The 12,426-nt window shown below is 42.3% G+C and overlaps 1 protein-coding gene across 2 annotated transcripts in view; it reads right to left on the reverse strand.

The window, feature by feature from the left end:
- ABCA4 (ATP binding cassette subfamily A member 4) overlaps nucleotides 1-12,426 on the reverse strand; it is a 200,937-nt gene that overhangs the window by 58,834 nt on the left and 129,677 nt on the right. For both annotated transcript variants that reach the window (XM_072644042.1, XM_072644041.1), the window contains 5 exons: nucleotides 9,535-9,666; nucleotides 9,083-9,222; nucleotides 8,033-8,170; nucleotides 6,396-6,589; nucleotides 4,454-4,535 (listed from right to left, as the gene is read on the reverse strand). In XM_072644042.1, coding sequence (XP_072500143.1) covers nucleotides 4,454-4,535; nucleotides 6,396-6,589; nucleotides 8,033-8,170; nucleotides 9,083-9,222; nucleotides 9,535-9,666 — 686 coding nt within the window. The remainder of the gene's footprint in view (nucleotides 1-4,453; nucleotides 4,536-6,395; nucleotides 6,590-8,032; nucleotides 8,171-9,082; nucleotides 9,223-9,534; nucleotides 9,667-12,426) is intronic.

Genomic DNA, 12,426 nt, shown 5'->3' on the forward strand with positions numbered 1-12,426 from the left:
CCACTATTAGGTCTATTTCCTAAGGTGATTAAGAGAAAAGGAAAATAATTTTCATGTTCTAAAATGTTCACAGCAGCTCTCTTTGTGGTGGCAAAGAACTAGAAACTGAGGGGGCAGAGCCAAGATGGCAGAGTAGAAAGACAGACCTGTAGAAGCTCCCCCACATAGCCCATAAAATATCTGTAAAAAATGACTCTAAACAAATTCTAGAGCAGCAGAAAGCCACAAAACAACAGAGTGAAAGAGATTTCCAGTCCAAGACAGCCTGGAAGGTTTACAGGAAAGGTCTATCGCACTGGACATGGAGCGCAGCCCAGCATGGGCCACATGGCGCAGAAGGGATAAGACCCTGAACAGGCTTCAGGGAGGCACCAGCAGCAGCAGTTCCCAGATTGCTCAACCCACAAACACCACAGACAGCTTCAAAGGTCAGTGAGAAAGCTCCTTCACCCAGGAGAAGAGAACACAGATTGGACCACCTGCAGCAGCCACTGCAGAGGCAGCATCCATTTCTGGAGCCCTCCACCTAAAGCCCCTGGTGGAACTGAGCAGCTGATCTGAATCTCATCCCTGAGTGGCTGCCCTGCCCTCTCCCTTGATTGTGCCACCTTGGAGCAACTGAGAACTTACAGGTCCCCAGAGAATACCCTTCTCTTGACAAAGGACTCAAAAGTCAAGTAACTGGCTGGGAAAATGCCCAAAAAAGGGAAAAAAATAAGACTATAGAAGGTTACTTTCTTGGTGAACAGGTATTTCCTTCTATCCTTTCAGATGAGGAAGAACAATGCTTACCATCAGATGCCTCCAAAATAAATATGCAATGGTCTCAGGCCATGGAAGAGCTCAAAAAGGATTTTGAAAATCAAGTAAGAGAAGTGGAGGAAAAATTGGGAAGAGAAATGAGAGGGATGCAAGAAAATCACGAAAAGTGAGTCAACAACTTGCTAAAGGAAACCCCCCCCAAAATCCTGAAGAATATAACACCTCTAAAAATAGGCTAACTCAATTGGCAAAAGAGGTCCAAAAAGCCAATGAGGAGAAGAATGCTTTAAAAAGCAGAATTAGCCAGATGGAAAAGGAGGTTCAAAAGCTCACTGAAGAAAATAGTTCTTTAAAAATTAGAATGGAGTAGATGGAAGCTAACGGCTTTTTGAGAAACCAAGAAATTACAAAACAAAACCAAAAGAAGGAAAAATAGAAGATAATGTGAAACATGTCATTGGAAAAACAACTGATCTGGAAAATAGATCCAGGAGAGACAATTTAAAAATTATGGGACTACCTGACAGCCATGACCAAAAAAAGAGCCTAGGCATCACCTTTCATGAAATTATCAAGGAAAACTGCCCTGATATTCTAGAACCAGAAGGCAAAATAAATATTGAAAGAATCCAGCAATCACCTCTTGAAAGAGATCCAAAAAGAGAAACTCTTAGGAATATTGTAGCCAAATTTCAGAGTTCCCAAGTCGAGGAGAAAATATTGCAAACAGCTAGAAAGAAACAATTCAAGTATTGTGGAAATACAATCAGGATAACACAAGATCTAGCAGCTTCTACATTAAGGGATTGAAGGGCTTGGAATATCATATTCCTGAAGTCAAAGGAACTAGGATTAAAACCAAGAATCACCTACCCAGCAAAACTAAGTACAATACTTCAGGGGAAAAAATGGTCATGCAATGAAATAGAGGACTTTCAAGCATTTTTGATGAAAAGACCAGAACTGAATAGAAAATTTGACTTTCAAACACAAGAATCAAAAGAACCATGAAAAGGTAAACAGGAAAGAGAAAGCATAAGGGACTTTGTAAAGTTAAACTGTTTTCATTCCTACATGGAAAGATAATATTTGTAACTCTTGAGACTTTTCTCAATATTTGGGTAGTTGGAGGGATTTTACACATGCACACACACACACACACACACACACATACACACACACATATAGACAGAGAGCACAGGGTGAGTTGAATAAGAAGAGATGATATCTAAAAAAATAAAATTAAGGGGTAAGAGAGGAATATATTAGGAGGAGAATGGGAGAAATGGAATAGGGCAAATTATCTCTCATAAAAGAGGCAAGAAAAGGCTTTTTCAATGGAAGAGAAAAGGGAGAAAGTGAGAGAGAAAAAGTGAAGCTTACTCTTTTCACATTTGGCTTAAGGAGGGAATAACATGCTCACTCAATTTCATATGAAAATCTATCTTATACTACAGGAAAGTAGAGGAGAAGAGGACAAGAGGGGTGGGGGAGGATGATAGAAGGGAGGGCAAATGGGAGGAGGGAGTAATTAGAAATAAACACTTTAGGAGAGGGACAAGGTCAAAAGAGAGAATAGAATAAATGGGGGGAAGGATAGGATGGAGGGAAATATAGTTAGTCTTATACAACATGACTATTATGGAAGTCTTTTGCAAAACTACACATATATAGCCTATATTGAATTACTTGCCTTCTCAGTGGGGATGGGTGGGCAGGGAGGAAGGGAAAGAAGTTAGAACTCAAAGTTTTAGGAACAAATGTTGAGAATTGTTTTTGCAAACAACTGGGGAATAAGAAATACAGGTAATGGGGTATAGAAATCTATCTTGCCCTACAAGAAAAGAGAGAAGATGGGGGAAAGGAGGGGTGTGATAGAAGGGAGGGTATATTGAGGGAAGGGGTAATCAGAATGCAAGGCGTTATGGGGTGGGGGAAGGGGAGAGATGAGGAGAAAATTTGGAACTCAAAATTTGGTGGAAATCAATGTTGAAAGCTAAAAATAAATAAATAAATAAATGTTAAAATAAAAAAAACCTAGAAACTGAGGGGACATCCATCAACAGGGGAATGGCTACACAAGTTGTAGTATATGATTGTGACGGAATACTATGGTACTGTAAGAAATGATGAGCTGGTTGATTTTAGAAAAACATGTAAAGACTTGCATGAAACAATGAATAGTGAAATGAGCAGAAACAAGAGAATATTGTGCATAGTAACAGCAATATTGTTCTAAGAACAACTTTGAAAACAACTAAATCATGTTGAGTATTATAAATACTCAAATCAACTACAAAGGACCTGGAAGATACTATCCACCTCCAGAGAAAGAACTGATAAACAGAAGTAGGTATAGTATGGTTTTACATATATATGTATGTATATATACATATACATTTACATAGACACACATGCATTTGTGTCTAATGGTAACCTTCTCTAAGCCAGGGTAGACTGGAAGGGAGAAAAAAAACAGAAAAAAACTTAGAGGGAAGCACAGAAAAGTAGGGTAGCTTTGAAAATGATGTGTAGTATTTATTACATAGGTTTTCAAAAAAAGTAAATAGTATGAAATGCAAATTAATGCTTTTATATTGAATCCTCTTTTTATGTTGTGATGTGTACATAGAAATGTTTTTTTCATCTTTCTGTATTTAAGTTCAAAGTGAATAAAAAAATTTTTAAAAAAGAAAAACAAACAAAAAACCAAAGGAGGTTCTTATAACCCCTTGCCATGCCAGCCCAGCTCCCTCTTGGTTCTGATGAATGATTGTGTTCACTCAATTTATTTATGACCCTTTTCTAGTTGTCTGTTGACTGGTTCACATGCCCTATACACTAGAAAAGGGAAGATGGTGGGGAAGAGACAATAGTCCCATGAAGGCAGCCAGGAGACACTGGATGGATGGAAGGGAGGCAAAGTCTGAGGTTCTTCACAGACCAGAGGCATGGCCATAAAAGATGTTCCCAACCCCCGTCAAATTCTTTCAAAGTTCCAGGAGGATGTGGTAGCACATACCAGTAAATAGATTCTAGATATTTTCTCCAAGTATTTAAGCAAAATTCATCATTTACATTTTCCTTTTTTTTTCTTGATAATCTAGATTTCAAAAAGTATGTTCTTTAAACTTCAAGGGGGAAAAGTCTGTGCTAACTAGGAACTTTCTTTTCTTTCTTGCCAATTGGCAAATGCCTCCTTCTCTATGAAGGCGCAGCAAAGTGGGTATATTTCAAGGATATCATCAGAACTGACTTTTGAGAAACTAAAGCAGGCAGGAGGACCTGGGCTCAGGACTTAGAGTCAGGAGAGACATGAGTTCAAATTCCCATTCAGATACTACCTTGATGACCCCAGGCAAATAATTTAACTCTGTCTCAGTTTTCTCATTTGTAAAATGATGGAGATGGATTCAGTGGCTTCTAAATTCCTTTCTGCCTCTAAAGTTTTGATCCTATGACCCAGAGCCTTAAGATGTCATTTTTAGATCTCAGGGCCTTTTAATTTGGGAGAGGAGGGAGAAAACACTTAGCCTTGGTGGGATCTGAGAGGTACAAGGTGAGAGGCAATATTTCCTTCCTCTCAATAAAGTTCTACAGCACAGGATATGCAAGGCAGGGATGAGAAATGCAGGTAAAGACAGAAGGCCACCAACTCAGGGTACAACATGCCAACATTTTCATTGTTTACCATCCAACACTTGTTCCGCTGTTATTTCTCCAACCTTTGTGCATCTGAGGGATGCATCTTTGGGTGTACAGCTGCAGACCTCCTACAACAGTCAAATGAAAGGGAATGAGAAGGTATCAATCATTTCAGTAAACATGTCCAACAGGCATTTGCTTTCTTTGATTACCTTCCCAACACCTATTTGCCATGGCTAAGACTGGTGAACAAACACATCTCTTCTCATCAATATAAGACTATTGCTGAGAATGTCATTGAGAAAGCTATTACTGGGCTAAAGGAGGGATAGAGCAGAGGAGGAAGGGAAAGAAGCCCATCCGATCTTTTCCTATGCCTTGGTCTACGTTTCATTCCTAACCCTATTCTTTATCCTTACCAGGACCACCAGTCCCATCATTCCTCAGTATGTATTCTCCCAGACCATCCCCCTACCTGGGCTTCACTCTTCTTCCTTCTTGCTCTTGGCCCTATAGTTAGTATTTATTACACTTTGCTCTACTCACTTTCCCTTTACCCTTGGGAATTCTAGAGACTATTTCCTATGTTTGGAAAAATGCATTCCTTCCTCACCTCTATCTCATAGAATCCCAGCTCATTCATCACCTTTGACATGAAGTAGTTCCTGATCACCCCAGCTGCCAGTGCCTTATCCTCCCAAATTACTTTGCATTTATTTTGTAGTTTGTGTGTGTATATATATATATATATGTATACATACATATATGTGTGTGTGTGTATATATGTATACATATGTATGTATACATACAGTAGATAGATAGGATACATGCTTTCTCCCTTTTCTCCCTCTCCTTGAAGAGAGGGTCTGTTCCAAATGAGTTAACATTCATCAACTCAATTAATTTGTCAAAACAAAGTATTTGCAAACCTTAAAAGTGATACATAAATGCTAGTTATTAATAATAATAATAATTTTCTTTGTGTATCTAGCACCTAGCACCTAGTACCTGGTACATAGTAGATACTTAATAAATGCTTATTAATTGATTGCTTAAAAAAACCCAATAAGCTAGTTGTGTGATCTTAGGTGAAACCTTCCTTGTTTGTCCTTATTCTTGAAGAGGACCATGACATCAGGAAGGTGATGTCTTGACTTGCAAGTGAATTGGATTTAAGTGAGGCAGAGCTGTGTAAAGTCATCGGTCTCACTCTCTCCTCCAGGGTCATCTAAGTCCAGTTGGCAAGCTACAGATCAGGATGACTGGCAATGGCCCTGGGTGCAGTGCTAAGATCTTTCCCAACTCTCAGGCAACATCCCTTCAGTGATTAAGGGTAGGTAAGAAATGAGGCAAAGACTGGCCTCTTTTACCTAGTCAAAAACAAAAACACAAAAAAACACAAAATCCATCCCTTAGGGGATTTGGTGAAAATCACAATGTCTCAACCCCTCTCCCCACTCCCTAAGACTGCAGGTAACAGCAGAGCTGCTGTAATGCTTAGGAGGGAATTTCCACACCAGGAATTCCTTACACAGATTCCTTCTGCATTTTTTTAACATCACAGAATATTAGAACTGGAAGGAACATCCCAGAGCATCTAGTGCAATCTCCTTATTTTATAGGTAAGGAAGCTGAAGCCCAAGAAAAGGAAGATGAGAGACCTCTGGGCCTGGCCAGATGAGCTTTCCACTGTGCCACGGGCAGTTACTTTACTCTCCATTGACTTCATTCCCTTTAGGGAGATTTGGGAGTCAGTTTATCAATATCCTCTGAAAACTTTCCAAAGGGACGAAGAGGCCAAGTCCAGATAATCCCAGGCCATCTCAGCACAACATTCAGCCTAGGAATGCAAACAAGCCTCTCAGGGGCAGTTTTAGCCAAACTGGATGTTCCTTCCCTTATCTTGTCCTGCCCTAATCACTTCACTTCCCGCCCCGATGGCTTGCTGCTGACTTTCCAGGCAGGGAGGGAGCCAGACAGAAACATACCTCACAGCCTTTCCCGTGGCTCTGGATGTTTTTCATCTTACGCACTAAGGTTAGATAGAAACCCGTGCCGAAGCAATTCTTCAGAAAAAGGGGAGTCCCTGAGCAGTACAGCCTGCCCTGGGAAATGATGGCTATTCGGTCGCCCAGAAGGTCGGCCTCATCCATATGATGAGTGGACATGATGATGGTTCGGCCTGGGAGGGGGGGTAAGAGAGATCATTCAGGTGCTACTCTGCTTTGGAGAAGGAGTTTCCTTACCTGGAAGTTCCCTATCTCAGTAAAATTACAGATCCAGGCCCTCTCAACTAGGCTGGGGGCTAAGAATTTGAAACAGTCATGCGTACATTCCAGGCATATCACCAGTCAGCTCAAATGTACATTTTTTGAAAAAAAAATGGCAGTCAAGTTGAGAGGAGAGGGCTTCATCCTGCAGCACCGATCTCAGGGAAAACATGGATGATGTCCAACTCTAAGATCAGGCGTAGGGCCTAAATGAGTGCCCAGTCTGAAGAGATCAAAGAATTAGCTGCTGTGTGACAATTCATTGTTGTTCATTAGACCTAATTTACTCATCAACCAAGCCACCTCCACACTGGGCACTCTAGGTATGTGAGCACCCTTATGATATGATAAAGTACCTCTCTTCAAGTCTTCAGGAAGTGGGTGCATGTACTTTAACTGGAGGCACTATTCAAAGAGGAGGAAAGTAGAATTCTAGGTGATTAAACCACCAGTGAATAACACATGGAAAGTTTATGCAGTGGTTAGATGTCTTCTTACTAGTAGACATTGTTCAATTTAACAGAAATTCTGATCAAAGCAATAACTTGGCAATTTCTACACTTGGGACAAGTGGAAAGGAGAAGGAGATTTGTGGTGTAGTCTCGCCCATTTGTGGTGTAGCCTCACCCATGGTCCTATACACCTGAGATATGGTAACTGGTGCTGCCAGGGAGGCAAAGTGAATAAGAGAGAAAGTGCCCCCAGGACCAGCACCCTCTAAATAAACCCACTCTGGGGCAAAGGACCAGGTGCTCTGTCTTAGTTACAATTCTGGCTCTGACCTTTATTTATGCTCTTTTTTCACTGTCAGAAGGTGGCAGAAGGTAACCAAAAAATAGTAGGAAGGAAACAACTCAAGTATGGAGAAATCCCATCCTAATCTATGGCAATGAATGTCTCTACACTCAACACATGGCTCCTGGACCTGTTTATTAGGTCACCATTCTTCTGGAGCTTTCTGTGTTTTGTCTTTTGGGTGGTTTGCTTGTTTGTTTATGCAGTTGTCAATGTTCATCTTAACCACTTAGGACATTAGGGACATTAGGTCATTACTTCACCCCATGCTTCAGATGGCTCTAACCTACAACCAATTAATCCTCCTTCTCTAGGATACTCTAGGGTTAGGTCAACAGTTCTCAAAAAATGTCTCGGCACTTCAAGTTCCCTAAGTTTTTGATGGGAGCTTGGATTCACCTAAGTAACAGGTAAATCCAAATGTCAATAGAATCCCTCTGGTTCTCCAGCCTTAACTACCTATTAGGAAACCCCTTTTGTGAAACTGGGCCCCTGTGTTGCAGTTATTCTATAGGGCACATAGAGACAGCAGCCCCAGCCCCCTGGCTGAAGCCCATTACCTGAGCGATACTTCAAGAGCAGATCCCAGATGGAGCGCCTAGAATAGGGATCCACTCCAGAGGTGGGTTCATCCAAAACTATCACCTTGGCATCTCCCACGAAGGCAATGGCAACTGACAGCTTCCTCTGCATGCCCCCTACAGACACCAGAGAGGGTATTCACATCATAGTTGTGAAGGAGGGCAGGAAAGATGAAGTGAGGGATTAACCAGGACCTTCATATTGAGGGAGGCCAGCTTAAGGAAGACAAGTCTCCTCCTATTCCCTTGACATTTAGAATTGGCTCCCAGAGCTAGGTCCCAGGAAGGCTCACCTAAATACAGAAGGCCTTTTGGAAGCAAATCATCTGGAGAAAGACAACCCACACTCCTACAAGCCAATACACACCACTTTCACCTTCATATTTTAGCCCAAACTTTTATGAATATTAGAACTAAAACAACCTGGTAGAGAAGCAGTTTTTGTGCCATCCTCATTGTCAGAAAGGCCTGGGTTCAAGTGTTGCCTCACACATACTGGCTATGTAACCCCAACTTCTCAGTGGCCCCAGGCAAATCTCTAAGACTTTAAGTGGCAGGTGTTGAAAGCCATTAATATAAGGTGTTGCCTCCTTGGGAGTTTCTTAAATCATTAAAATCACAAGTATGATCCAAAAGACAAACAAATAAAACATCACCTGGCCCAGAGTAGGAATTTAATAAATGTTTATTTAATGAATGAATGAATGGATGAATGAACCCGCTTCTTGACCTTTTCCATTGCTCATCCCAAATGAAAAGTGATAGAGAGGCAAGCTCCTCCCAGAATATTTCCCAAACATCAGGAAATCTTTCAAGAACTTTCCAAGTTCTTGGTTGCTCAGCATCTTCAAGCCCTAACCCCTTGTGAGATTGATCAGCCACACCAAACAACTGGTCTCTTTAATATGCTCCTCTTCCCTCCCCTGCCCTCCTCTCCTTCCATCCCCCCTCCCCTCCACCCCACTCTCAACACCCTCACAGCTTAAAATTGAGGCTATCAGAAAACTAGCCTGGGCCCAGCCTCAGCACCTGACAGGTTCTGAGCCTCTTCGTTTCTTTTGTGGTGAAGGCCTGTGTCTTCCAACATGGTTTCCATCTCCAGCTGTGCCTCCTTTCTAGACTTTCCCTTCAGCTGTGCATAAAGCAGGATGTGTTCGGCCACTGTGAGACTAGGGGAATAGAACAGAGAAAGGGCCTTGGAACCCTGATGCTGAGGGAGATGAACCTCATGTGTCACACCTTAGAAGGAGCAAAACATCTTCACCTCAATTTAATTCCCAATTAGAAAAATCATTCAAGTGAATGACCTAGAACCCAATCAGACGCCTAGAAGGAAGGCTCTCCCCAGTGATAGCCAGAACCTTAAGGCTCAATGTCTCTCAGTAACAGCCTCCAGGGCAATCCAAGAAGGAGAGGAACCCGAGGTAAGATCTAGAAGACAGTCCCAGAGGGTGGGCAATCTTGACTCAGGCTGTACTTACTGGTGGAATAGAATGTTGTACTGAGGACACATGCCCAGGTCTTGCCGGATGGAGTCCATGTTGGTCTCAATGTCTTTCCCACCAATCAGCACAGTGCCGGAAGTAGCAGGGAGCAGCCCCGTCAGGATGGACCTGGAGAAAGCAAGACCGTGTTCTTTGGACAAGGAGACCAACTTGCTGGCATGGTGGCACCATTTAGCCCGAGTCAGGGAGAAACCTTCTCTTTATTCTAGTTTGAACCCAAAGAGTTATTAAAGGAAAAGTCGTAGACAGATGTAAACCCTTGTGCTCACTTAGCTCGTAGTTCAGATAATCACAGCCATCTCCCTCCACTGGGTACTGGACTTGGAGTCAGGAAGATCCAGGTTCAAATCCTAACCATGATATTTACTAGCTGTGTGACCCTGGGCAAATCACTTAACCTTTCTGTGCCTCAGTTTCCTCCTCTGTAAAAATGAGGGGACTGGACTCCATGGGCTTTAAGGTCCCTTCTGTCTCTAAATCTATAATACTATGAAGATTATTCATCACCTTCTACGTACGTAAAGTGACAAATGCAGTCATTAGGATGCAGGGAAAAGACCTGTGGATTCCGGTCAGAGGACCCAAGTTCAGATCTTAATCCTGAGCATTTACAACCTGTACAACCTCAGGCAGTTCACTTCAGGCTCACCTGCAAAATGAAGGGGTTGGACTAAATGTCTTCTCAGGGTCCCTTCTAGCCTTAAATCTATGATCCTAGGACCCTCTTTGTGTTAGGGCTCACAGACTAACAAGGTTCAATGGCAAAAATATCCTGTGCCCTCAGCCTTTCTGGCTGGCTTGCTTCTGGGAGATGAGCTCTAGCTGATAAAAAGGGAAATATGACAGGAACAAAGCAGTGACAGAGATGGGAAGTTGCAGAACTCAAGAACTTGTTGTTTTATGGGGTAGTGAGTCCTCCATCTCTGGGAGATGTTCAAATGGTGGCTCGAATGTTTATCTAGATCTGTGGTTGCATCTATTTGGGGAATTCCAGGTATGAAAACTCCTTTCATCATGTAAGTTGGCAGCTCATCCATAACATAATCTTAGTGAGGTCCCTGGGGTCCTATGAGGTTAAAGGTTGTGCTTAATATGTGTCAGAAGCAGGACTTTCAAGTCTACTTGACTCCAGACTCATCCTCTTTCCACAATATCATGCAACCTCTGAATTAATTTTTAGAGAAGTTATTAAAGAAAGGATTTGTGCTTCAGGGAGGGGTTGGTTTAGAATAGTATGCCTTAATGAAAAGAACACTGAATTTGAAATCTAAGGATCTGGGTTCAAATTCTAGCCCTGCCCCTTCCTCACTGTTTCCTTGGGCAGAAGCAGTCTTCACTGCTCTAGGCCTCAACTTATTCAGTGCAAAAGTGAGGGGACTAAACTGGCTTCCAGGTTCCCTCTGGCTCTTACACAGGTCTGACTACATCACCACTCACCTCCAATCAGTGAATGTCAAAGCCTCCCTGTTTCATGTAGGATCAAATCCTCTGCGTGGCATTTAAAGCACTTCACAATCCTAGCCTTTCCTCTCTACTCCGTGAGTCAGTCCTACCGCTCTCCTCTCCAGCCTTTCGCCCTGGCTGTCTTCCATGCCTGGAATGGTCTCCCACCTCACCTCCAACTCTTAGAATCCCTCAACTCCTTCAAGACTCAGCTCAAGTGCAAATCAGCAGGAGTCTAAAATTCCCTTCCATCTCCCCAGTGTTGATCTCTTCTGCACTTCTGTATCTACAGGTTTTCTACTTCAAAAGAACAGAAACTCCCTGCAGGCAGGGGAGATCTGACTTTTCCTTTGTATCCCCAGAGCTTTGTTCATGGCACATAGTAGGTGCTAATTGTGGACTCCCAGACAACCTCTCCCGAGTCCTTTCTAAATCTAAGTTTCCAGGATTCCCTTCTGCCTGCCAGCCAGCCCCAGGGCTGCACACAAGTGAAGTGTCCACTGGGGACCAGCAGAGGGCAGCACGAGAAGCAAAGACAGCATCTCGGACTTGGCATTCCATTCCCTCCCAGGGCACATTCCAACGCTGGGCGTGTACATCTGCGGCTCTAGCCTTATCTCCTTCCAGAAACCAAAAGACCCAAAGGCTACTCTTGGATCCCCGGGGCCCTCCGAGATATCAGCTGCTCCCCGGAGATGTCGTCACTAGCCCAGCGTCTGATCTCCCTATCTGAGAATTCTCAGGGCTAAGCCTCTTCTCGCCTCCTACCATCTTCTAGGAACGGTTCTGCTTTTTCAGTTTTTCCACCGCTCACCTCACATCTGACAGTTTGCTATAAGAACATGCCTAAACCAAGACAGAAGTGTACCAAAAAGGCATTTTAAAAGACCATTATACAAAGGTGAGGCCATAGGATGATTTATCTATCATCTGACCATAACAATAACCTACCTTTATATAATGTATAAACCAATAGGTAAATGCTATAGCTATTAGTGTTCCCATTCTACAGATGAGAAAACTGAGATTCAAAGAGGGTACACTGGTTGCCCGGGTATATATATCTGATAAGTAGGACTTGAACCCAGTTCTTCTGGGCTCTGAAGGCAACACCTTATTCACCATATCACACTCTTTTTCATTATCAAAAATAATAGCCATTTCACCCTTGCAAATATATAGTAACAAACCACTATAGACATCTAGAATGTGTATTATATACATTCGACTTTATATATATATATACATATAACAAAACTGTAGACATCAACTTATTTGATTCTTATAGCCTATGCACAGCTAAATTCTTTAAAGTAGGTAGCAATAACAATGGCTTCCATTCATATAACCCTTTACAAAGTTCTTTCTTCATGACAATCCTAAGAGGTAGTTGTATTATCACCCCCATTTTACAGATAAGGCAAC

The sequence above is a fragment of the Notamacropus eugenii genome, chromosome 2 (genome assembly GCF_028372415.1).
Source record: "Notamacropus eugenii isolate mMacEug1 chromosome 2, mMacEug1.pri_v2, whole genome shotgun sequence".
Classification (NCBI taxonomy): domain Eukaryota; kingdom Metazoa; phylum Chordata; class Mammalia; order Diprotodontia; family Macropodidae; genus Notamacropus; species Notamacropus eugenii.